Source organism: Falco rusticolus, chromosome 5 (assembly GCF_015220075.1).
Source record: "Falco rusticolus isolate bFalRus1 chromosome 5, bFalRus1.pri, whole genome shotgun sequence".
Classification (NCBI taxonomy): domain Eukaryota; kingdom Metazoa; phylum Chordata; class Aves; order Falconiformes; family Falconidae; genus Falco; species Falco rusticolus.
Genome location: NC_051191.1, coordinates 47,630,368 through 47,657,320, shown reverse-complemented (window position 1 = coordinate 47,657,320; position 26,953 = coordinate 47,630,368). Strand labels below are relative to the sequence as shown.

The 26,953-nt window shown below is 46.1% G+C and overlaps 1 protein-coding gene across 3 annotated transcripts in view; it reads left to right on the top strand.

Moving 5' to 3' along the window:
* The window catches only part of CRADD (CASP2 and RIPK1 domain containing adaptor with death domain), an 81,525-nt gene extending 73,114 nt beyond the window's left edge, over positions 1–8,411 (top strand). For 2 of the 3 annotated variants that reach the window (XM_037389432.1, XM_037389433.1), the window contains one exon: positions 6,255–8,411. In XM_037389432.1, the coding sequence (XP_037245329.1) occupies positions 6,255–6,550 (296 nt within the window). In that variant the 3' untranslated portion in view covers positions 6,551–8,411. The remainder of the gene's footprint in view (positions 1–6,254) is intronic. The other variant, XM_037389435.1, reaches the window with a different exon arrangement.
* The last annotated feature ends 18,542 nt before the right edge of the window (positions 8,412–26,953 follow it).

The window sequence follows — 26,953 nt, the reverse complement described above, 5'->3', positions numbered from 1 at the left end:
CAGCTGAACAAGGAAGCAGAAGAACAGCCATGCAAGTGGAGGCCCACTGTCACCTCCCATCTCAGCCCCTTTTCTAACATATCAAGCCAAGCCCCCCCAGCCCCTGCAGTTACCCAGAACCTTCTGTTTATTCCACCCTTCTCACCAGGACCTCCACCATGGTCTGGTCTTCGACTTCAGTGATCTACAGCACCCACTGGGATCCCTCAGAATGCTTACTCTTTGCTTTCCCTTTCATCCATTATCTCCAGCGGCTTAAGGGGGGCTACAGCTCTCAGAAGTCTTCGACATCTCCCTTTGTGGTAGTGTTACATACCTTCCAATTCAGGTTCTGCAACCCCACCTCATTGCTCTTGAAAGCCTGTCCCAACCTGATCCGCCAAGTGTTGTTCTGCTTCATGACCCACTTTTACTGTTGTGCTCAGGCCAAGGGGATTTCACTTTAAAGCAAATATACCTGGTTATGTGCAAGTTGTTTGCTATTGTGACATTCAGTCATTAAATAATTTCTGGAACATATACACAGCTGCCAAAACACACAGCGCACAGTCTTGGCAACCATGGCCATGCCCATTCAGTAGCCACTGCTGGGTCTGTGGCTCAGGCTGGTTGAATAAGTGCACTGCACTCTGAGGGGGCTGGAGGAAAGCAGAGCCTGGCACAAGATTCTTTGCATGTTTCCCTTTAGCTGAAGCGCCCCAAATGTCACTGGCTGCTGGCGTGTTAGCCATGATGGCTCTCCGGAGCTTTGAAGTCCCTTTTAGCATAGTTTCCTATAGTAACCACAGCTGTGTGTTCCTCTATTGCGAGCTGTCGCATGTCTGCATGTACCCCTAGTAGCTTCTGAACCTGTTGGCCAACTTCAAGAAGCCTGCCTAGGTTGCTGTTGTGGACAGAAGCAATGTCATGAATGTCTTGAGAATTGGTAAGCAGCTGGAGAAGTCCTGAAGCACAAGTCAGCTGTAGGACTGACACCTGGGGGAAACAAGGCTTCATTAGTTTGCTGCTTGTGGACCTGCTTAATCTAATTTTAGCACTTCTCAGGGAAGAACTGTACTCCAGATGCCAGGAAAGACGATTAAAGAGGACTCTGAAATGCTTGCTTTGAACTCTTCAGAAATTATGAGCAGGATCTGGTAAGAGGGTCAAGTGAACAACAGTTAGTGACTTGAGTAGAGATCACTGAAGGACTCTGTACACCTAGCAGTAGGAGATGCTGAGGCCAGATGCATGCCTAAGCAGTTAGTCCTTTTTGCAGTCCCATTCCAATTAAGCAGTGCCTGAAGCCCAGAATCACCTAGCTGTTTCTGGTATGATTGTGTAAAAATCAGAGCATTTGCCTAGCATTGCTCCTGGCAAGGGCTCTTGCATGCAATTTTGTTCTGTTTCAACATACCCTTGATTCCCAGGAGTTTTCTCTCCAACAGGCCCCATTCTAGAGAGTGGGAAGCATTCTTGACCCTTCCCGGGGAAATCTTTTTATTTTTTGCTGGAATGATTTATCAGGAGAAAGGACATGAAAGAGGACCATGACTGTGTACCTCAACATTAGGTTGTGCAGCTCAGAGGGACCTGAATTCCTGTCTCCTCTGCCAGGGCTGCTTATGCCTTCTTATCCAATGAGTATGTACATGGTCATTTAATTGGATGAAATACAGAGTCAGCGCTGGAAGCAGAGACCAGTCCCCAGAACATCCTTTCCCAAGGGACAGATTTGTTAGCTAGTTACTGGGTAAGAGGTGGGTCGTTGTATCCCTGGCTCTCCACTGGTCTCCTGAACTACCTGTGGAGTTGCCCTTGCTGGATTAGGTAGCAGCTGATTGAGACTCTTTCAGCACCTTGGATTCAGGTTCATCATTTCCATCAAAGTCCCTTTTACACAGCAAAGAGCAAAAGCCAAAAAGCTGTTTTTGTGTTGCATCATGTAAAAATGTATTGACTGCATAAGGGTGAAGTCTCCCTGAAACTTCCAACAGATGCTTTTGGTCGTGCACAGAGGAGTCACACTTACATGCAGAAGGGTCCTTTAGACAAACCCATGAGGCACTCTGGGCTGCCAGCAGTTCTGGGGGATCAGCTGGATACTTTGCAGATCATCCAAAAATGACTCAGCAGTTTTTGCTGCTGTGTCCTGTGTTGGACCAAGCTCGCTTGCTCCCCACTGCGTTCCAGCAGCGTGGAGAGTGGGAGGTCAGTTCCTCGATGCTGATAAAGACTTTCCCATGGTGCAAGACAGCCTAAAGATGATCTCAGCTTTTTTCATCACCTAGGGATGGTGATGAGAAAGCAAAAGCAAAAAAATACCTTTGAGTGATTCAAAGCCCATTGTCATTGCACTTTATCTTGCATCCTCCCACTTGTATCAAGTGGAACAGAGCTGGGGCGAGTTTATTTTCCATCCCCCTGATTGTTGCAATATCTTTTTGAAGTCCCCTACTTAAAGCTGGAGAGGCCCTGAAGAAAAAGAAATGCCAAAGTGGCAACTGGCTGCCTTTGCCCCATATATAGCTTTGGTATCTGGGTTACTCTGTTTTTTTCTGGTACGTATCTGTGATACTGTCTATTAGTATCCAGTTCTGTTTCCCGTCCACACTCACCAGCACCTTTGTATCTCCTGGTCTGTGCAGTGGTCTGGAGGCACAGATGTACACACAGGCCAGAGGTTGTCAGCATCTCCTGTTTTTTAATTAGGACAAGTAGGATAACAGCTTAGGGTGGATGAGCTTTCTTGACCAGGAAGAAGCACATTCCCTCGTGCTGCAACTTTGAATAGGAGTTGTGGGTCTTTCTGTGAGTCGGTTTCAGCTCCAAAACCAGGGTGGAGAGTGTCCTGCCCACCTCCAGCTTGGAAAAGGGGAATTTGCATGGTCCCAAGCACCATGCCAGTGAGCTGGCTGGCAGTCCCAGGAGAGCAGCTGAGCACTAGGCTGGCTCGCTCTCCAGCACATGTCAGCTCCCCATACCTCAAGGACTTGGTGGCTTCAGCATGAGTACTGAGACTTCAGCCTCTAAATCTCTGCAGCATGCAGCTCTGGCACTTTGTGGCGTAGACTGTGCCCACAGCTGGACTTGATGTTTCACTTGGTGTGCCTGCTGGAGGTGACAGCAGCGCAAACTGCCTTCTCCAGGGAAACCCTCAACAGCCTCTGCTGGTGCCCCAAACCCCATTTCTAACAGCGCAGTCCTCATTTTGCTAAGCTGAAGCATATACCTAACGTAAACACGTACACATGTCTCCACAATGGATCCACCTAAAACAAGAAGAGCCTTACATTTTTTGCAGAATTGAGGTCTCAGTATCTTAGACATACCTTTCAAAGGCAACTGCAGGTTCTGCATAATTGAAACTTTTGCTCTAATCTCATTACCTCCCTCAGGCAGTTCCTGACAAATGGAGATTATAAGTGAGGGTACGTAGTAAACATAACTAAAAAAAGGCATCTTTAATATTTTTGCAATGTGTTCAAAGCAGCTTGGGTGCTAAGCACAGAAAACTCATTTCCCTTTTACCTGAAATGGCATTATGTTTATTAAATTGAGTAACATTAATCCTAGAACATATCCAGATCTTTTTGTGATTTTGCATTTGTCATAACCAAAAGATCTCGCTAAATATTTCTCTGTACCTCTAAATAATATTGCCCATCATGTAATACTTGTTTCAGATTTTCCTCAGTGACTTTGTATCAGAACTGAAAAAGAGCTATCATAGAAAATAAAATGGGACTAAAATAACAGTCCTTTGTATTAAATTTAACATTTGGCTTCTGTCCCAGAATTTTCCACATCCATATTAGAATCAGATGGTAGCATAAGATGAAAAGATTTCCTGGATGGGTTTAATTCTTACTCTTATTAAAGGGCTGATAACAGGCTGAAGGCAAGATACTTGTTGTAGTAAAAAAATCTGCCTAATATCAAAGGCTGGATGGACGAGCTGACATGTATTATTGTTAGGCCTCCCTGCTTGATCTCATTTCAGTATCATAAAAACATTTTGCTAGTGCACATGAAGTATAAAAATTCCAGCATGAAAGCATAAAGCCCAGGCTGGCAGGTAGTGCTCCTTTGGGCACTTGGTAGCTTATGGCACTTATGCTTAGTAGCTGACCATAAGCCAAGGCAAGGTAGTGTTGGTGACAGCACAGTGTAGCTATATTTATTTTAAATTTTAGTTATTATCAAATATTTGCATTCGTGAAAGGCGCTTCCTCGTCCTGACTTACCTGTGGAGTAGGTATCGCGTCTGATGTGACAGCACAGGTCAGCCCCACCAGTATTGCTCAGCCTTCTTCAGGAGCCTGGGCTCTGTCCCCAAACCAGCCACTTGCCTAGGGTTCCTTTGGCAATCTGGAAGCAGAAAGATCAAAGGGACCTAAACACTCTTCAGAAAGCAATTTTCCCTTTACTCAAAGCAGCTTTGTATAGTACTTATGTGTGATTGGGCTTAAATTGTACAAACATTTGCAGGCTCTGGGTATTCTATGCAAAAACAATTACTTTTGATAAAATGAAGGAGTGGTGCTTTCTAGTGTTGCTGTTCTGCTGTAGTGGAGACTGTGAGCATGATATTGGAGCTATAAATTAGATTTTGCAAAGCAGCTCTCATGTAGGGAGTCTGCTGCGTCAGACCAACAGGCTGTAATCAGCATTTTCTTGGGGATATTTTTGCACTGGTTTGATGCAGTATCTTCAACAGTAAAAGTAGAGAACCAATTGCAGGCTGCATTGACCCTTCATTTCAGCTTGTGATCACAAAAGGTACTGAAGAGCAAATATGCTTCATAGATATCTTATGCTGCTTTTCTAAATGCAACTTTTAAAAGCAATTTGTATGTGGCAGAGAATTGTTTAACCAGCACTAGATGTTTACAGCATCAACTTCAACATCTGAGTTTATACCCAGCACTCCTTTTACAGTCAATAGAAAGAAATGTGCACATTTAGAGGAGTAATTTATCTGATTATTTTGGACATCTTCTTCCCAATGAGATGGATTGTAATCTAGAACAACCTATTTCTCTCCTTAGCAATAATTAATCCTAGTATAATTAGTTCAGGAGGGGCTAGCCCAAGTTAGATGAGATTAATCCCATACAGCATGCTTCTGAATAACACTGTATTATCACTGTATTAACACTGTTTGTATGAATGCTTTTTTTTTTTTTTTAATGATCAGAATACCATAGGGAATACACAGAGAGATCATTTATGTTTGTAAGAAATACTTGGATTGTTCCCTAAGAGTTTTTTAGTACTGATAATTACAGCTACCTTAATGCTTCCTGTGCAAGCTGTTTCAGTAGTTGCATTGATCCTGTCCTCCATGACTCAGGTACCAGTTCAATGCTGAACATCTTCTGGGATGAAAAGCACATTCTGGGGTATGTTGGTGCTTGGGCAATACTAAGGAACATAGGGCAGAAATCTCAGAGAACATGGGACTTCCTTGCACTCCCCTGAGAATAGTTTCAAGGAGGGCCAGATGAATGGGACTGTAGCACATACCTGCCTGTTTTCAAGAGTGTTAGTACAGCTGAGGTGAGGCATAAGCATAATTTGTGTCAAGGAACAGTGCTGATGCCCTGTTCATTTGGGTTCACCTGAACCATGCTTATGGGTTCATTCAAATAGAAGAAAACGCCCCAAAGCTGGTCTCCTCAAGATGAGTTTGCCATATATGACAGGACACAAAGAGTAAGTAACATCTGAGGAGACAGAAGAATTCCCTGTGAACAGCTCTCAGCAAAAAAATAGTCATACCTAGTAACTAAGGAATCAAAGTTATTTCTGAATTGTATAAATAGAGTCACAGAATAGGTGTAATAAAGTATTATTGGTCCCGTATTTGTCCTTTGTCGCTATATCATACTGGTGCAAGCAGATTGACTTTCAGAGGGCGATGGCTGGTGGAAACGTGTTCTTTGAAAACCTTTCTTGTTCACTACCCCAAAATCTATAATTACTTTTAGAAGTCTTGGCTTTGGAGTAGAATTCTGATATCTGAGTTTCTGACCCCCAAAAGTAGTGTACTCAAGGTGCCCTAGTATGGTCCACTGAGCATTAGTTTTTGTCTAATTAGTCTTCTGGTTGATTATGAAATTACTTTTTCTATGTATGTATTCTGTTTCTTTAATTAATTAATTCTTTCACCCTCAACTTTGCTTATTCCCTCCTTTGTCAAGGTCTTACATTAATATTTGCAGCATTGCCTAGTGACAGGGGTATGCATTTTCTTTTTCTTTTTTTTACAGATATAACTGAAATTGCACCATGTGTTTTGAGGACTTCACCCACAGATCAGCAGCTGAACAAGCTTGCGAGGAGACTGGGACCCGAATGGGAGCATATAGTTCTGTGCTTGGGTTTGTCCCATACTGACATCTATCGATGTAAAGTCAATCACCCTCACAACCTGCAGTCACAGGTTGTAGCTGCATTCGTCCTGTGGAGACAGCGTTTGGGGAAAAAAGCAACAATCCAATGTTTGCAGGCTGGTCTGATGGCAGAAGAAGTGGATCCTTCTGTGATACAGTACATGCTTGAGTGAAGCCTTGCTTTTGATTGGGAGCTTTCAAGTACTCTGTTAAATTAAATAAAGAGGATTCACGGAAATGTATGTTGAAGATCTGATGCTTCAAACTGAAAAAAAAAAAAAAGCAGTTGGGAACTGTAGTTTTATTAAGCTTAAACATTCCAGTTTTCTGTGGCATCTTGTGTCTTGTAATTCTTTTCATGCCAGATTAATTTTTAGCAGGCATTAAAAAATGGATCACTTTTTCCTGTTCACTTTGGTACTATTCCAGTGGGGATATAGGGTGACACTTAAAGTCCTTGCAAGCAGGCGGCCCTGCCGTGAGTGCAGCAAGGTTTCTGGTTTCATTGCAGGAGCAACACTTGTTTTAACCTATTTTCTGGACTATGTAGGAGCCTTTTTTACTGCTGTTCCATGCTCGTTCCCTGATACCCCTGAAACAAGAATAATCACTGTTACTAATTTAACAATTTTACAACAGTTATTGCAGGTGGCTAATTTCACATTTATAAAAGTTTTAGCACATATGGTTTCTTGCTAGGGTAGATGGCTGCCACCTTCATCTGCCTTTGAAACTGGCCCTAAGTGGAAGTAACAGGAACCAAGTGTGCCCGTGAGAGTTTCTGCTGTTGTTATTTAATGGGTGTGGATGGGCACCATGTACACGTGCCATCTTTTAGAATAGCACAGATGGGGAGTTCTGAGGGAAGAGACATGCAGTAGAAAAGTGACCAGGAGATGGGCAGGAGCAGGCAGAGTGAGAAGGGTCGTAAAAAATGAGACAGCTTCTAAGCTGTCCATGTTTGTCTCCACTAATAAACTGGGAGACAGCCTGGTGCCTGCTGGGTCTTTGTACTGTGCTCTGGATCCAGGCAGTCTTGTTTCACAGAAGTTTTACTCTTAGGTCAGGTATCCATAGGCACCTTTCTCTGACCACCACGTGCCCAACAGGGTAGTGAAGCTTGCAGGTCCTTTCTGCTCAAGATGAACTCCCCAGCGCTCTCCTTCCAGCTTGTGCCATCCACCAGACTCATTTGCTTTTTACCAGCTTTTGTGCACCTAATGGGGGCAGCTTTGACACGTCTGTCCCCAGTTCTTTGCCAGCTGTAATTGTACCAGCAGCGATAAATGGATTTTGTCCAGAAAAACACTAAAGCTTGGGCTTTTCTCCTCCTTCCCTCCTGTCAAGGAGATTTTTTTCCTGCTGGAAGCAACCACTGAGGTTTTTGCTGGGGATCGGTCTACAGGGAATGTAACCAAAGGTGAAGGAAGTGACCAGCTGCTCTCTGAGCCCTGATGAAAGAGGCAGAATATGTTTTAATTCTCCCTGAGCTGTTTGCTGTACAGTAGGTGAGGAACAATGTTTGGATGTAGGGTTTCCAGGTTTATTTGTGAGCAAGTTGCGGTAGACTTTTTCATCTACAGAGTCATTGCAAGTAAATTCTCATCCTCCAGGATCTACCCTATATAATTTAACAACTTAACAGCCTTGTCAGAAGTCTTTATTGGGGCAAGAATGAACTTCACTGCCTTTCCATATTTATTTATTTATTTATTTATATTTTTTCCTATACCCAGATTTTGGAAGACATCCAGGAAATTAGGAAAGACAAAGAGATTTTAAGGAAATCCTGTCTGCCTCTTTTTTCAGAAGCATGAAAGCAGAGAACGCATCCTTGCAGGATCAGCTCCTGCAGGTCCCAAAGCAATCTGGTGGTATTTTGGTTTTAGTCTTCTGTATGCAGTTCTGATCTTCAGTAAACAATGATCCTGTTATACCTCACTCAGATCTCAACTAACCATATCCTATTATGGCTGCTTATAGAGTTTAAGTGTATCAACAAATCCCAAATAAACAATGCAAATCAATTTAGGCCTTAGGATTTACTTTTCTGTTTCATGATGCTTTAATGCCAGATTATTCTTTTTTTTGGTTGAAAACCATCCTTGAGAGGTGTACAGAGATTGGGCAAATCCATATGATCATGGCCCAGCTTAGGGAGTGTGACGAAAACTGAAGCAATTCTGCCAGTGAGATGGGCAGGAGCACATTCTGCGTGTTAGGGACAAGGGGCACATGAGTGTCTCTGACAGCGGTTTGGAGGAACAAAAGCTGGAGATAGGGAACAGGTGAAAATACTGAAAACACGATTTAGAGGAAGCAGCTGGCTCCCAGTGACATAAATATGAGTACCTCATCTTGTTCTGAGCCAGCATGGACCAAGCCTTAACACAGACTGATCTCCAAAGGAGTCATCCCCAGTTAACCCAGCGTGAGCAGAGTACTCCAGGAAGGCAACCAGTCCAGGTGGTAAAGCAGTGTAATGGGTACACTCATGGGGCCCCGGTTCACCCCACCTTCTTTGGGTGAACTTTGCATTTCATGTTCTTCATTTGTAAGGCCAATGTCAGTTATCTGTAACTGAAATATTAAGAGTCTTTTTAATGGCTAAGAGAACAGCCTGCAGTAAGTATGAAGTGCCATGCCAAAGAAGCCTTCCTTACAAGTCATGTACCCTTCTGTGTATCTACTATGGGCCAGTGGAAACCTGGTGGGTATCATATCAGTTAATTTCTCCCTTTAAATTGGTCTTTTAAGTCAGCTGAATTGTGCATCCCAGCAGTGGTACTGAAATTACAGAAGCCACAGCTAGACAAGGAATTTTAAACCTGGCCTCTCATATGGTAGAACAAAGCACTTAATTCATAGTTACTTTCACATTCCCAGGCCCTAAATTAATGCTGTAATACTTGAGTTGCATATATTGAAGGGAGAGGTTTACTTATTTTATGAGATTGTTTCCATTGCTGTTATTTTTAAATTCATGGAAATGTTCCTATTAGACTCTTCAGTTTTATTAAAGCTTGTTTTTGCACCACACAAATGCAGGGACACGTTTAACTTGACTGTAGTATTCCTTTAACCCAGTGGATTTTTCCATCCACTTAAAAGTATTTGTCCTCTGTATGTAATGCTTTATTTTGCACAAGGATGCAATTAAACAATTCTTCTGATGTATAGCAAGGCCTCTCATTCTCTCTTAGGACAGCCAAAAGGTCTTAAAATGTTTATTCTTCTCTAGCTAATTTGTGAGCAAATGTTATGTATTTAAAACTCACTTGTAGCGAAGCCTCCAGCTTGAGCATTGCCCAGGAGCGAGGCAGCTCAGTGAGCGCCTTTCCCCATCCCTCCCTTCGCCTCAGCTCCCTTGCACCACCAGTCTGGGAGGCAACAGGGGGCTTGCGCGGCAGCTTACGCAGGGTCTCCTGTCCTCGCTGCCCCCTGCACCCCCAGGCCTGAGGCACGGGGCAGGCTGGTGGCCCCCAGCAAGGACTCGTCCCTCTTCAACTGCTCATCGCTTTCAGCGAGGTACAGGGCCACTCCAAACTTCGAGCAAACGTGTGGGCTCAGGGGCAAATGCTAGCCAGCAGCAGCTGCTCTCTGATGTGTTTAGGTTTCTTAACTGATGTTGACAAAGCCTTCCTAGTGAAAATGGTATTACTGCTATCTGCTTGTTTGTTTTATGGTGTTTAGGAAGCCTAACAGAGGAAAGCATAAAGGTGGCTCCTGCTGGACCCTCCACTGGAATGAATGGCTTAACTTCTAGTCCTTGGAAAAAGTAGTCATTGATTTTCTTCCTTTGTCTATAAAGGAGTTTTTGAGATCCTGTTTAACTCTCCTGAGTGGTAAGTAGGCTTTATAAAAGCCATTTGTAGTCTGCAAGTACAGGTAATAGGCAAGGTCTAAGAGCACTACTTCCCACCTGCGTAAAGCGACATGGATGATCACAAAGGAGAGATCTCCTCAGGGCAGAACGATGTCAAGGAGACTTTATGCTGCACTGAAGAGCGGCTGAAGTGTTGAGTAAAATGAAAATGCAGTTATCTTTGAGCTGCTTCTCCCAGATGGTGCAGAGGAAATTTCCGTCTTGAGTCATATATTACGATAGTCATTGATCTATGGAATAAAACATTTTGCAAATGGCTGGAAAAATAAACAAGGTCGTATTATATTCAAAGAACATCAAAGGCATGCTCATCTGATGCTAAAATTGGTCATGCTCCCGATTTTTTTTCTTACTGGAAATAAAAACAGTCTCTGAGAGCTAATCTGTTTATAAGCTTCCATATTCTCTGTAGCCATAGACTAATGTCAAAGCATTGTAGAAGTAGACCTGAAAAGACAGTTCCTAAAAGCTTTGTGTATTTACAATGAATATTCAAAAGCTTTGTCCAGATTTCACCAAGTTGAAAGAGTTTTGACTTTCAAGGTGTCTTTCTATCACCTGATAAATAGACCTAAAAATAAATCCAGTGTTTAGGCTTTTTTTGGCCTGAATACAGTGGGGTTTTTTAACTGATGTCCTGAGAAAAAGGAACATTTGCCAGAAACAGAATAATCTTTCAAAGTATCTTTCCAGATTAAAAGAAGAAGTATGTGTTTTAGAAGAATTCACTTCTGAACCTAGTGTTTTAGTTGTGGAAAAAAAAGACGAACTGGCAATTTCCCTTTGAAGCTGTTGGGGAGAGCTGAATGATCAGTTGAGCTGATAGTGGCGCAGGAGGACTGCTGGCTCTCCTGCAGCAGTGACTGCGTTAAAATGTCCGCATGTGTTGTAGATGCCATTTCTGACGCTGATGTCTGGTCCAAGCCTCAAAAGCAAGGAGACAAAAAGTCTCTTATTAACTTCAATGCGCTTTGCATTAGGCCTTCTTTAATTGGAACCTGCTGAAGCGCGGTACTTTTACTACCTCCCTTTGAAAAGCAGTCTTTATGGATTTGGGGCAATAAAAAGGAAAGGGGTTTTTGTGGGTGTAGTAAGCATTCTAGGTTATGGGGTCCTCTTTTCACTGCCTCAAGTGCTACTTTGCACTATTCACTTCAAAGTAAACGTCACGAGAAAGGAAAAAGAACGGTGGAGTCGAGCCATTTAGCAAAGGATATCAGTTAGTCTCCAAAACCGAGATCATTTTAAGTTCTGGAATGTGAATAATCTTCTAAGAGGTGGGATTTGATGGCTCAGGAGGTTGTTAATACCTTCACGGAGTTTTCCACCTTGAGAGATGAAGGATCCAAAGCCGCTATTGACCCAAAAGAAATGCAACCTAATCACAGTCTGTGCATTTTCTTTTGTCTGTCTTTACAATCTTCATATCTGACCTATGCAGCACCAGCCCTTGCTATCAGACTTAGAAAAGGGCAGAGGGGGTTGAATGAGCCAAGTACTTGAACTGCACTCTGCCCAGAAGAGGGACAAAACCCTGGGAGGGTAAAGTAGGCAACGTGCTTTGCCATGGCTGGTGTTAATGTTCATGTGGCCTGTGCGGAGAGGCCATCATCTACCTGGGATGTCACCCAGACCTTTGCCACACCAGCAGCAAGCTCATTCACATGGGGAGCATGCAAAGAGACCTCCTCAACGGCTCCGTGCAGCATACGCTCCAAGGCTGTGTTCACTGGCTGGCTAGTTATGACTCTTGTGAGTGCTGTCACAGCCCTTCCTGAGGAATGTGTGTCTGGGCATAATATTTAACTGCCTGAAGTCCTGTTTCTGCATGACAGAGTCACCTCGATGGAGAGGTTCAGGGCAGGGCAGGACACCACCTTAGCTGGGAGCACTGCTCAAGTGCAGATCCCATTGGCAGAGTTTCTAGCTGAAGATGTATTTCCAGAATCGGAATAATTTTCTAGTTAACAATACCTTTTATTTTCTGAAATTCAGAGCTGATCCAGCACTTGCTTCCTGGTTTGATTTCTGTGCCGGCAGAGTGAATTTTGCCCTGTGATGGGGGTGCTTGCACGTGGCCGCTCAACAGCTGTAAGTCAGCCTGCCCTGTGGCATGTGCAGCTCCGGCACGGGCCACAGTATCAGCCCTTCTGACTGTCAAAATATGCAAACGCTTCTAGTACCTGGCACACCTGCATGTTGCTGTTCACGGCCATTCCAGTCATTAGCTGTTTTATTGTTATCGACTCTAATCTTCCGTCTTTGCACCATTAATTTTGGATTATCCTGAAGGGAATCATTCAGTTATCCTCACAAACCAGAGTGGTGGTTTGGGGGTTTTTTGCATGCATACTGAACGCTGTTCCCTAGGAACCAGTCACACAGGGATTCTTACACTCCTTTTATGCTCATTTCGGTGTTTTAGTGATACTTTCTCAGCCAGGAGGGTGATGCTTCCTAGCTTCACCCTGTGAACTCCAGGAAGGGGCTGGGAGTGATCCCACTTGGCTGAGGCCGATTGGGATAAGCCAACAACCACATCTGCCTTCATGCCACCTTGACAGGAGCCGTGCTAGGGACGCATGGCACAGTCATTGGCCTTGAAAGCCCAACGGGCACCCCACAGCTCTGTAAAAAAGGGATACAAAGACTAACAGGAAAATATAACTTTCAATTATCTAAGCAGGCACACCTCAGTGATACTGCCTTTTATGAGGTAATTTTATTTTTATGGACACATTTGCTAGGCTTTATTTAAATAAGAAAGCAACTGAATAACTAGACCATGTGGAGACTCCTGATAAGGATCCGTCTTTCAGTTTATTAAACAAACTGCATAGCAAGTGCTCAATTATTCTTCAAAATGCTTAAGCAACACCTTTTGTTCAGATTCTCATCTAGAATTACCTCCCAGTAAGTTGCCTCCCAGTAATTTCCAAGAAGCGGCATGCGAACAGCACACACCCCTGTTCTGGATAATAAATACTTCTGAGAAAATTCCTGGGTTTAACAAACAAGCCACGTAGGGACCTGGGAAATCAAGCCTTCTGAAGGAATTTTACATGCCTGGTGCTGGGCTCACTGGGCTGTTGGGTGTGATGTCTGCATGTGAAATGAGCCTCAATAATTACCTATTCCTCCTCTACGTTGCTGGTCCTGACTTTGCAACATTTGAGAAACCACTTCAGGCTGCAATTTGTAGAGGGATGCAGACTTCCGATGAGCAGAGTTCGGTGAAGGCCTAGCGAGCCCGAGGTGATTTGCTGAATTCAGGCCTGGGGTTTGCTGCTTGAGCATGCGGCCACCATGCGTCGAGCAGGGTGGAGCACCAACACCGCTGCAGAGGAGCATGGGCATGCTGCTCAGCCATGGTGCAGTGTGTCAACGGGGCCTTGAAGAGGCAACCAGAGGTTTTCCTCCTTGTGATACACACAGGTTTTCTCACCCAGCACCAAGTATTTGGGTTCCACAGAACTCTGAAAAAATCCCACCCCCCACCCCCCAACCCTTAAACTAGCTACCTAAAGTCAGAGACACACCATAGAAGCAGGCAAGAGTAATAACAAAGATCTGAAGAAAACCAGACTGGAAAAAAAAGCACCAAATCTGGCTGACCAGCCTGTTGTGAATTTGAGGACTGCGATTCTTGTTGACTGGGCTCCATGTCACGGGCTGTCAGCTTCTCCACTTCTGTGGAGAGCTTGGGGCTCTGGTGAGTCAGCCCCGGGGCACCTGGTAAAGGCAGGGAATAGCAAACAGGTCAGAGAGGGAAACATGTGTGTGAGCATGTAGAGGACAAGAACAAGGATCAGGAGAGGAGGGAACAAACTCCAGAGCCCCTGGAGGGCTCACTCCCAGCACTGCCCCTTCCTTCCCAGTGCCCCAGGTCCCTTCCTGCTGGCTCCCTTTCCCTGCCACAAGGCTGTGTGTTGGCAGACCTGTCCTCTGATGCTAGCAGATGCCACAGCAGGTAGGATTTTTCTTTCTTTTTTTTTCCCCTTCTCCCAGGCAGGCACAACTGACACATCAGATTTCACCCTGAAATCCAGCTGACAGGCTGGCTTTAGGTTTAACATGCTTTCCTAGAAGGGACATTGCTCACAGGGCACGCAGCTGCAGTTTCCAAAAGCTAATCCCATGAGGCGTGCATCCTGGCGAGGTGACAAGCCATGAGTGACTGAAGCAAAGTCGTCACCTGAAAGAAACACCAGCAGGCGCCTGACCAAGCACAGCCAACGTGCAGCCGTCACCGCATCCCCACATGTGGACATGAGCACCAGGCCAATGTCAGGACATGCACCACACGGGGCTGGACGATGAGGCTCGGCCACCCCATCCAGGGCCTCCTGCTGGCTTTAGGGCCCTGGTTTGGGTACATGTTTAACTGCCCAAGCTATTGAGTCCTGTTCTGGTCCAGATGGAGCTGAAGGGTGTCACAGGAAGGCCAAGCTCCATTGGCTGGAGAAACCTGTCTGCTGCTCTGAGGCTGTGAGAGGCTTGCCCAGCTCTGGTGCGGGGCTGTGGGTCAATACACAGCCTAGCTTCAGGAAACTGGCAACTGAAATAGCTGGTTCCTTTGGAAATCAAAACAAGTCAACAGAAGCATCACCTGCTTCAAAACCTCTCTTGAGTGTCTCATCTTAGAAATGCAGGCTGTTCTCTTTGGTGTTATTAAAGAAGCACCTTGAGCATGAAATCATAAAATCATAGAATAGCTGGGGTTGGAAGGGACCTTTGAAGGTCATGCAGTCCAACCCCCTTGCAATGAGCAGGGACATCTTCAACTAGATCAGGTTGCTCAGAGCCCCGTCCATCCTGGCCTTGAAGGTTTCCAGGGATGGGGCATCTACCACCCCTCTGGGCAACCTGTTCCCAACTTGGAGAAGAGGAATGGGTGAGTGCTGGGCTCAATACTGTGTTCCTGCTCACTCCTCACAGTGCCCCTTTGCTGTATGCCAATGGTGGGCCCAACACACACTTGCAGCCAGTCCTGCTCTGCCTCCCCCACTGTGGACATCCTCAGTGTGGGCTTGTGTGGACCCTCAGAGTGGACCACGCTGGCTCTTACTTCTGATGAGCCCAGCAGAAATCCAGGGACAATGAGTGTGGCCCGTTGAGTTTGAGCTGTCCATGCAGTGGTCAATGCCACTCCCCCTGGCAAACAGCATTGTTTTTCATTAACAAGCCAGCATTTCTCAAATAGTGCCATTGTGTTTTCCTATACTTGAGCCTGTTGGCAAATGTGTATGTTTTTTAAGGGCCATTAGAGCAACAGAGTAGGAGTGCTGACACAAGTAAGCCAGAAGTGCTGGTGATCAGAAGCAGCAATGCAGGGCTGCCACATTCGCTGCTGTGAACTCTCCTGGGGAGATAAGCTTGGTAAGAGAAAGAGGAAAAGATGAATGGCACCATTTGACAGTGGCTGTAACTAACATGGTAGGAAAAATCCAGACCTAATGTATGAGAGATGATCATATGGCATAACAGAATTGCTCATCTGTTAAGCATTACTAAATGCTTACTATACTAAGCATTGCCGATCTCCAGGAAATGTACCTAGGTGAAGCTGAAGATTTTTAAATCTAAAACTGATGGCATAAATCAAACCCTTCTTAGGCTTCTGCAATAAGAGGAGAAAAGGAAATTGCTTTTCAGCCCAGAAAGCATGCTCCTGGTAGCTGATAAACTGGTTGTGACTCCCCACAGAAGGCACAATGAATGGCAAGAAAGCAAATATCAGAACTATAATGAGCCTCCAAAGGGACATGGGGAGCGACACCAGCTCCTGTTGGAGGAATTTGGGGCTGCAGGAGATGCCCTTGGAAGAGAGGGCAGTGGGTGGGAGGGGGAACTGCACCCTATGGGTAAGAGCCTGTAGGGCACCTGGGGTGGAGCTGCTTAGCATCCAGAGTCTTTCGTGTGTCACTTTAACTGCTTAGCCCTGGAGCCAGAAAAGATATCCAAGGAAATGCAAAATCACCCATGCGTTTGTGCCATACCAGCCAAAAGATGAGCTGAGGCCTTCCTGAGGTCATGGGCGAGGGTGTGATCCTGAAGCAAAGCAACCCTATGCAACAGAGACCTGACTTCATCCCTTCTAGCTTTCACCAGCTAAAGATAAGGCATGTATCCTAGCCTGTGATTCTCCCATAGACAGAAGAATGAAGATGGGCACCGTTGGCAGGCAGCTCAGCTCACCTGTCAGGTTGATGTGAATGACATGTTCCAGAGGGATCTCTTTTTCCGCTGGCTGTCGAGGGAATGTATATGACTTACTTTGGCCAACCATTTAGCATTAGAAAGCCAGAGAAGGATGCACCTGACTGTAGACCTCTACTGTAGAGAAACCTAAATGAGAGCTGATCCCTGTCACATCCTTTTACAGTCAAGGGAGAGAAGCAGACACCTTTGGGGTGCAATTCATCTACCTTTCCTTATGGTTTTGCTAGGACGAGACAAATTCACACCCCGGTGGCTATAATTGATGCCTACCTCAGCTGTAAGTGTGTACATTAATTGAGATGAATCCCATCCCTTGTGTTGGATTACATCAATCCCACCCCAAAGTCCTGCTTTTTGAGACAAGGTGCTTTCAGCTCCTGATGGTTCTGTCTGCCAATGCTGACAGCCCCTGTGGTAACGCTGCCACCTCACCAGCTGTGGAAGTCCTGACATCGTGAGTTTCAGGGAGGCCTTTCAGGGTGTAATAAATGGCTCATGTAGCCAATAAAAGGAAATTGAAACTTGGTAGACAGGCTTCCCTGGAAAAAGACCTACTCAGTTTGTATAAACAATTCACACACAGCAACAGGGATTCTGGAACAAAATGCAGCCTTGTCATCCAGTTCTAGTCCTAAGCGTATATAAACACGGAGTGGATCTCTACTACAAAAATAGATATATCAAAGGAAGCCAAAGACAACGAGGGTGCCTAACAAACGTGATAAACTACCAAGCAGTAGATCATGTATGTTTACCTTGACTGAGATAGTTGACTTTGTAAAGCACCCGAGCAAAAGTGTTCCATTTTGCACCTTGTGAGAGGTTTGGTGGCTTGGCTTCCCTGCACACACACACACACACACACACACACAGAGTCATCTCATCCCTGCCTCCCCCTCCCCCCCCCCCCCCCCCCCCCCCCCCCCTTTGTTGCTAGAATTTTAAAAGCTTGAATTTGGAATAGTCTTGCATTTCCTCATGTCTGTGTGTCTCACCTCAGTGCCATTAAAAGTCATGACACGTAATAGAGAAACAGCTGTGCAGGAAACTTCAGGCATCTGTTTAATATTAATTGCATGTATTCCTAAAAAGTCATAGCATGTTTTTAAAATTTCACTGCACATCTGGTGCGTCACCGCTGGGGGGGTGGGGGTGGGGGCGGCAGGTTTAGTAGTTTTTATCCGTGAGTCACAGAGAATTATCAACCGCAAGCTGGCCAGACTGTGGGGAGTTACACAGGCAAGTAAAATGGAAGAGATGTTTCTAAATAGCTTCTAAAAAAACACAGCTCTGAACAAAAATGGCAAAGCAACAGCGACTTAGCTGTCTGTCAGCAGACACCGAACTATGGGGAATCTAGGTTTAGGAAGGTGAGCATGTTCTATTAATAAACACTGTATGATTTAAAAGATGTATCTTCCTGTGAATCCTGTCCCAAACTGTAAGCTAGGATTTCTTTCTCAGCTAGGGGAGGGTGAGTTCTCCTGTAGCTACTCAAAAAAACCCACAACTTGGCCCCTTGTGCTACACCCTTACCCCAAACTACTTGCATTTAGCCATAAAACTGTATTTTCTGCAGCCTTGGCAAGTCTTACGTTAAAGAAAGTGGTCTCTTGAAGGTTAGGTGAAAGGTGAGGTGAGTTCCTCAGCCTGACACAGCCCTGCAAAGCCTCCAGCTCCAGGAGGTCCTCCCACCACTCTACACTGTGCTAGCCTAGTGGACTATGGAGCCAGTTTTCCCTGCCAGGGTGGGAGACCCAGACCCCCGGGAAGCCACAGCGGATGGTCCTGCCAGCACCCATGAGCTTCTGAGAATTAGGTGAAGTTTCTGAGAAGCTTTTTCTGAATGAATGAATGAATGCCGGATAGAAGATTTTTGCACACTTTTCTGTATGTCCACCCACTAGGAGGCAAGGACCCCAAAAAGTGTCACTGTGAACAACTCCTTTTCTATTTTAGAGATCTTTTTTCAAGAGCTTGTCTTGTATATTGTGCATTACAAGACTGTTTTCCACTGTCTGCTGTTTGAATCCACTGTCTGCTGTTTGAAATATTTGCTGAGTAGTGACAACCAGTAATTAAGTCAGTAGCAAATGACAATTTGGGATGTTTATTAATGCCTCAAAAAAGGACTGGAAGGCATAGATTTGGAGAAACACAGCTTTGTCAGTGTTACAGAGCAGGTGCATCTCACAGTGAGCTCAATTTGGAGAAATACAGCAGTCGGTCTGTGGTGCGTGCGTGCCTGGGGTTATGTCAAGCGGATGAGAGAACCCATGGTGGCTGGGGCAAGGGAAGGAGGGAGGGAAGCCACGGGCACAGCTGTCATCCCGACGTGCTACAGCAGGCAACTGCACCCACGTGTAAGAGGGTGTCTATGGGAGAAGCGTTCCTCAGCCTAAAGAGTAAAGTTGTGTTCCCATTCTCTACTCAGAAGGGTTACAACTTTCTCCCTTTGAAAGAGTTTCTCTAAAATGAGCCCTTCATTTCATACCTCCCCCCAGCTCTGGGGAAGGTCCTCGTCTTGGGCTAAACTTCACAGTTTATTCCTGTGTTTGTAATGGGGTGTACAGCCATGACTGCCATGGGCCTCCTCGTGGGACTTCTGGTTTGGAGTCGGTGGCCTGGGTGCCCTGGTGGCTGTGAGCTCAGTGCAGCCCCCACTTCAGACCTCTCTGCTTACTGGTAAACAGGGGCAGTGATTTTATTTTCCCCTTGAGAAAAGGCTTTGAATTTTTCAAATGAGGAAGACCTGCACAATCTGAGAGCGAGTGGGAAGATATGAAGTGGGTGTGTTCCAGAGGTGTGGGGACCGAGTGTCCATTGCACGTTCATCCCTGTTTGCGTTGCTAGCACAAGGATACCTTCCAGTCCTTATTTTTCCTGTCTTAAAATACCTCTGCAGCCATATGCTAAACTACTTTTAGGAATCCACAGCCTAGAGGAGATGAGCTCCAGGCCACTGGGAATCAAGGAGGGGGCAATAAGTGGAAAATCAAGCAGCAGAGCAGTGTATCCATGATGTGAGAGGGGGAAAGGGAAGGCTTCTCTGAGACCCCGCCCGGGGACCCAGCAGGTCTGGTGCCAGCTCTGGCAACCATACAAGTCAAGTGCATGTCGTGGTTTAACCCCAGCCAGCAACTAAGCACCACACAGCTGCTCACTTGCTCCCCGCCACCCCCCACCGCCACCCCCCGCTCCGCCCCAGCGGCATGGGGAGGAGAATTGGAAAAAGGTAAAACCTTTTGTGGGTCGACATAAGAACAGTTTAATAACTGAGGATTATTATTATTATTATTATTACTACTACTACTACTACTATTATTATTATTATTATTATAAACAACAGCAATAATAATTGTAATGAAGAGGAGAGGGAGAGAGGAATAAATCCAAGGGGAAAAAAACCCACAAATGATGCACAATACAACCACTCACCACCCACTGACCGATGCCCGGCCAGTCCCCGAGCAGCGATCAGTGACTCCCAGCCAGCTCTCCCCAGTATATATTCTGGGTATGACGTTCTATGGTATGGACAAGCCCTTTGGCTAGTTCAGGTCAGCTGTCCTGGCTACTCTCCCTTCCTGGCTTCTTGTGCACCTGCTCACTGGCAGAGCATGGGAAACTTGAAAAGCCCTTGATTTTGAGCAAGCGCTACTTGGCAACAGCTAAAACATCAGTGGGTTATCAACATTATTCTCATAGTAAATTTGAAACACAGCACTGTACCATCTGCTAAGAAGAAAATTAACTCTATCCCAGCTGAAACTAGGACAGCATGTTTTGTCTTGATGTTTTTACAGATATGGATGAAATTTAATTCCTGGAAGAGAGCAAGTACATTATTTGGGGGTATAGTTGAAGGGGGACAACACAGAACATGCAGAGAATTATTTAAAAATAATTCTAGTGAACAGTTGCATGCACAAGTTACAGAAGAGAAAGAAAAAGCTCATGGAACTCAGGGCAGAGACAGTATTTAATCTGCATAATCACCACAGCCCAAATGCAGAGGCAAGGGTGGATCTTTGCATCACATCCCAGCTAAGCACCTGGGCTGTCCCTCCTGGCCTTTGTCCACCTCAGGCTGCTGGGGAGGGACGTGAAGACAAGCCGTGCTCGTGCTCCTCTTGTGGGACAGGGACATGGAGTATTATGTGGCTGCTACTGGTGGTATCAGCATATGCCTGCTGAGCTGTGCTGATACAGAAGCAAAGATCCTTTAATGTGATAAGGTGCTATCCAGGCCAGAATTAAACCCAGCCAGCCATGCTAAATCTCTGAACATGGGGAGGAAATACCTGTCATGGGCAGAAGGGCAAGCCTGACCCTGGAGCTAAGATGCAGGGGGGGATCCAGGCTCTCCTCTGCAGGCAGGCTGGGCTGGGATGTCACAGAGACAGGCTATGGCACTTTGTGGGGAGGAAACTTGTGTGCTTTCCTAAAATGGAGCAACTTTCCTCCCTGGCTCATGCCCTGAGGGTACAACCCCTGGCACTTTCTACGTGCTAAGGCTGGTACACAGGCGCTGGGGAGGCTGGGTGACTGCCCCTGCTCACAGACCCTCCCCGCTGCTGCCACTGGGGCCATCCCAGCACATGATGGCACTTCCTCGCCCTGGGTGGCAATGCCAGCCGAGTGTCCTGACCTGCCCTGGCTCAGGCTGGGCTGTGATCACTGTCCAAGACCTTTTCCTCAGTTAGCAAGAGATGCCAAGATCCGCCCCAAAATCAGCGAAGGAAATAGATCTTGCCAGGGCAATTACAACAAGGAACAGGTTAAAAGCAGGAGAAGCACCGAAGAAACCGCCCAACATGGATCCTGGGTTTTTTTTCCTTGCCAGCATGCCTCACCTTAAGCAACTTTCTCCTAGCATGACTTCACCCTGCACTTCCTCGCTGCTAGCAAACAGCAACACGCTGCAAAAGCTAAAAGCCCGTCTCTGGTGTATGCCACAGCTCAGGGGGGTGGCCAGGGACAAGCAGGGACAGCATGGCTGGAGACCCTTCCAGCTGCTATGTGCAAGTGTGCGTGTGTGTGTATGCGCACAGATTTCCACTGCACTGGTGTGTGTGTGCAAAGGGGCAAGGCTGTAATTTATAGTCTGGGGCCATTTGCCTTCACGCAGCCATTGTTCTGACAGTGCAGGACAGCCACGGTGGTGCTGCCAGGAGGGACACACGGCTCGCAGCACACTGAATCCTGCGGGCCACCGTGGTGCGGAGCAGGTTGGGTGCACGGCTGGTGCAGTGCTGAAGCTGGGGCGGGGGAATGCCAAGGCAGCGGGGGGCCCATGCATGGTGCAAAGGCAAATGCCAACTCGTCGTGAGAGAGGGAGCGAGCGGCACATGGTGCGCAGAACAAGATCTGTTCAATTCCATCAGTCAGCACTCTCTTCCAGAAGATGACCTATTGAACATTTCCAGGAATAGCTGTGCCAAGCCTGTCAACTGTTTCTTGGAAATACACTCAAGAAAAATGGCTTCCTTCCAGTAGGGATCTGCAGAAAGCCTGGACTGGATCGAGGCTGCAGTCAGACGCCAAGGTGGTGATGCTGTTGCAGCAGCTCTTTTGGGAGCAGGGGATGCAAGGGGCCTGGGTGGGGGGAGCTGTGTTTTCTCCCCCCCCCCTCCTCCTCCTCCTTTTGCATCAGATGGGAATGACAGGGAGAGAAGGTGTGATTTTTTGTGTGTGTATCGTCTCAGCTCACTGTTACGCTTATCCTTACTTGCAGTCTCCAGCAGTGTGCAGATAGGAAAACCTGCAGTGCTGCATGGGACTGGGCTGTCAGCCTGGCACACAACCCACCTGGGCTAGTCCATAGACAATCACCAGCATCAGCTGCCAAGACCAGCACATGCACCCTCAATCATAACTCGCTCCCTGTGTGACATTCTTGGTATTCCTTTATCGCTTTATTGCTGGAATTAACATGATAACCTGAAGTTATCGCTGTGGTACTGAGGTTTCACAATCTGCACCAGCAGTTGTGTGGGTGGTAGGGTGGGGAGTGAGGTTGAAACGTGCCCTGGGAAGGGCCTGTCACAGTGGCCCTGTGCCAGCTGGAGAGACCCACCCACTCCGATCGACTGGCAAGGAGAGGGGTTGCAGGTCACAGGCAGTAGGGGCTACCTGCTGGGGCTTGTCCCACCACGCACACCATGACCTGCACCCCTGCCACTGCCAAACCCACCCCTCTTTTGCCAGCTGGAACCAGCGAAGTACAAACCAGCGTTGTGCGCTGACAGAGTTTAAATGTAAGGTAATTGTCATGCATTTACCTGTTGCAATGTAGTATCAGTGCAGCAGATGGTTTTTGCAAAGTGGGCATCCAAGTGCCTCTTCACGTCTCACTGGTCCCTTTCCACCGTCGTCCTCTGATGTGTCTGTGTGAATAAAACCCCATGGAACTGAACATTTCCCCACTGCTGGGTGAAACTGGGCAGATGCTGCTCTGCTGTGTGAGAGACATTGTAGAGGTGACTTTCGGAGTTGCTCTGGATCAACTCCAGAACTGGATTTGCATTGGGTCCTTCCTGACGGGTTACAAATAAACCAAAGTAATGGGATATGGCATGGCTTGGCAGAGTGTTAATAGGATATAGAGTCTTTCATTTCTGGATCATTAATTCAAACCAGCCCGGATCAGTAGTGGCCACATTTTGTTGCAGTCTAATAGCTGTATAATAACCTCCCTGAACAGAATTAGGAAGTCCATCACCACAATTTATATTAATTATAGTAACTTTAGTTGTCTGTTTCAGAGCCCGGGACTGATTATGCCCTGAAGTGGGGGCTCCCTGGAGAAGCAGGGGCAGGTGGTAGCTCTGCAGCAGCCGAGTGCAGCCCCTGGGGCTGTTCCTTCGTCGCTATTTACAAGGCAAAGCTCCCTGGTGTGCGGAGAGACCACCTGAGCAGTAAGCATCTCTGTGGCTATTAAAAACTGGGCTCCAGATGTAGTCTCCAGCTTAGAAAGTCCCCACAGCGCCTGCTTGACTGTTGGAAGTGTGGGACAGCTCTATATTTGCTTGCTTTCTTATACTCTTTCCAAAGCATCTGTTGCTGGTGACTGTCTGAGTCAGGACACTGGGCTGGCTGGGTCTGTGTTTGACCTAACAGGGATCTTTTTTCTTTTTTTTTTTTACATTCTTATAATCTGAAACCCTCGAAGGAGACATTAATGATATGCAGCGTGCTTGTCTAGGATCTATGCACGCTTTTACCCCTAAATTTACACATGCATTTGTATATGCTCATGCACATCCAGCATTTGTCTGCATTTTTGTAATGGCCCAGTAACTGAAAAACCTTTTGAATGACTTATAATTCCTTTGTGAGGAAGGAGGGCTATACCGCTTTTATTTTTTTCTCCTCTGTGTCAAATCCAGTTAGCTGGCCACTGGCCACCATCTCATTTCAAAAATTAACTAAAATAAGCTTTCTGTTTTCCTGGGAGGAATATTTTCATGTTTCTTTCTGGGTGTGGTCAGAATTTTTGGCATCTTTGCTGAACCGAAGCATGTGTCTGACTAATGCAGCAAACAGGCAAGTACACCATGCCATTTGCAGAGATTATTCATTTCATAACATCAGATCACATCATTTGTAATTTGTTGTAGCGATTCCAAAGAGCCCCGGAGCTTGATGCTAAGCCCACTTTACATGTAGCTGCTTTCAATACAAGGCAGAGGGGACTGGGAGGGGAGGGAGGAATGCTATGAAACTTGTGTATAAAATGGGGGTGGTGGAAAAAGCCATGACCTGAGTGTCAGGGGTCTGTAAAGGAATTTGTCTACAAGGACAGCCTTTCATCAGTGGGTTGCCTGTAAGCAGAATCATTTGCCGCAGCTGACAGTTTTCACTTCATTGCATCGCTAGCTATGCCACTCTGATTCTGGGCTTTTAAAAATTTTATTATTAAATTTTTTATTCTTTTAAAAGAGGGGAAGAGGTCCTTTCTTTACTAAATGAATAAACAGAACCATGAGCATCTGTTGGTTGACTCGCCAGTGTCCTTCTGGGTGATCCTGACTACCCACCAGAGTGTCTGCTAGCGAGGGCTGCATTTAGCACCTGTTCTTCTAGTTTTGCTACGTGGAGGCTTCATTGTGGGCATCAGTTTGCACAATTTCATCTGAGTGGTCTCCAGGTCTCACACACACCCCACACACACACTCCCTTCCCCCTGTGTGGTACAGTTCCTGGCTATCTATTGTGGACCCAGCCTTGAGCTTTAGCACCTGCAAGTGAGAATCAGAAAGCTGTTAGACCCTTGGGACCCCCTTTTGAACACGGGGAGGTTTTGATCCCTCATGTTCCCCACAGGGCTCCATTCTCATTGCATTAGCAATGCAACGGTGTTAATGAACAGCCTTGTGGCACACGGGGTGGTAGTTTTGAAGGCCAGCTTTCCCAGACAGATAGAGACAATAGGAAATTCCTCTAGTTGCTATGTGCAAGCAGTTTAAACGGGACATGGAATAAAGCAGATCACTTGCAAACACTTCAGGCACTGAGTGCTTGACATGCCATTGGAGTAACTGCAGATGTTATTTGAATAATACAGAGGTTTACATGTGGTGCTATGAATCGGGGCAAATTTTGGAAGAGCATCACCAGAGGCTTGGAGGAGTTTGGAAACCAGTGGTAGTAAATAAAGTAAAAAACTGAAAACCTAAGTGCCTAATTGGAGCATGAAAGCTGCAAGGTGTATAGATAGATCTCAGACAGATTTTAGTAAAGACAATCATCAATATGCCTGTGCCAGTGACAAATGGAAATAAGACTTTGAACGGACAAAAAAGCTTAATGGGATTTGCAAAGCTATTGCAATGTACTGTGAAGGCTGCCATTCATGTGCCACAGTCATGAGTATGAAATTGAGCCATTGTAGGAAACTGTAATCCTGAACATGAAGAGCACAATCCTCTTGCAAAAGCATGATCAAAGTAGACCAGCAGCTTAACCCGTGAGCACAGGAAGAGTCCTGTGCTCATTTTGGGGAAGACTATGCCAATCAAAACTGCTTACAGCCCCTTCCACTACTGCTGAAAGGAGCTGTAGACAGCTGCTGGATGCACATGGCGTACTGGGTCACGTAGGGCGGGAGAGGTGGTATCTAAAGGCTGCGGCTGAGGACTGTGCTGGAGCACGGGCCTCACCTTGGGGCTGCCCTGCTCTACGTCTCTCGGCAGTTCTCCAGGGCTGTGTCTGGCCCCGGGTAGGTCCCAGCTGGGCAGAACAGCAGGCCTGCACTGGGCATGTCTGAGGGGTCTCTGTGCAGGACAGCATGAGGCAGAAGGTAGCTGTGAGAGTTGTGCATAGAGATCATGAGATGTGACCTCTCAGATATAGTTGGAACAAGCCTGAGGCTGGACTGATGAAAATCAGCGTTGGTGGCTGCGTGCCATTGTACTTCCAAATTATTTCAGCAGCCATTTCCTAAGGGTACGGGAACATCTGCCCTCCAGGACTCTCCAGGTTTTGGTCTGGCTTAGATTTAAGCCAATGAAATTGTATGTAGGAAAAAGCTCAAGACAACCCTTGGGCTAATTTCTGAAGCAACCAGCAAGAAAGCTAATTGTACTGACTTTGGTGACAGTGGTGGTAATTTCATCGCTTATTCTCTGAGAACTGCGCTGACATCAGCAACTCATGTCCCATGGGTGGTGAAAGAGCTGTCCCGGGAGACAAACTTTTGGTCACCACCTACAAATCCTTGCTCTCAGTCCTCAGTTCTGCCATCTGGTGACATGACATTGCCAAATCCTCATGGGCGCCATGGGATTGCTCTGTATGCAGTCTAAATGGTACAAAGGCGTATCTAGCTAGGTCAAGAGGGGCAACCCATGAAGTGTGACGCCCATGTCCCAAGCCTTTTTCTTGACTGTACAACACGTTACCCTGAGTATATTGATCAATCTTATTTAGAAGAGATGTAATATGGATCTCTTCCATGTTTCCTGCCAGCTCTTGTGCAAACCAGCTGTTTCGCATCATTCAAAAGGTGGTGCATTTTAAGTGGAGGTAGGAGTGCTCAATGAGTTCCAAGGCATTTTGAGATCCTCAGCTGATGCATACTATAAAAATGGACTGTATCACTGTTATCTGAGCACAGATGTGAAAATTGTTTCCTTGTACAAGTCTGCTGGGTTAGCCCATTTGTTTTTTTCCCATCATTTAAAGGAGGAGAGTAATTCCTTTATTCTGCCTACACCCCTGATTGGAATTCAAACCGTTATCAGAATCTTCCCTGCAGAAAACCACAAATGCCAGATTGCAAATTCTTTGCAAATGAAACCAAGCTCTTTATTTTATTTCATTTTATGTCTAGCAGTGAGATTTTTGTAGACTGATTTCCTAAGGTAATTTCACTTATGGAACTGTGCTGTCCCTACATGTCTGTCAGCCCCTTCTTCACAGATTTGTCCAGGTTGACTAGATTCCACCATATCTGACTGTGAGG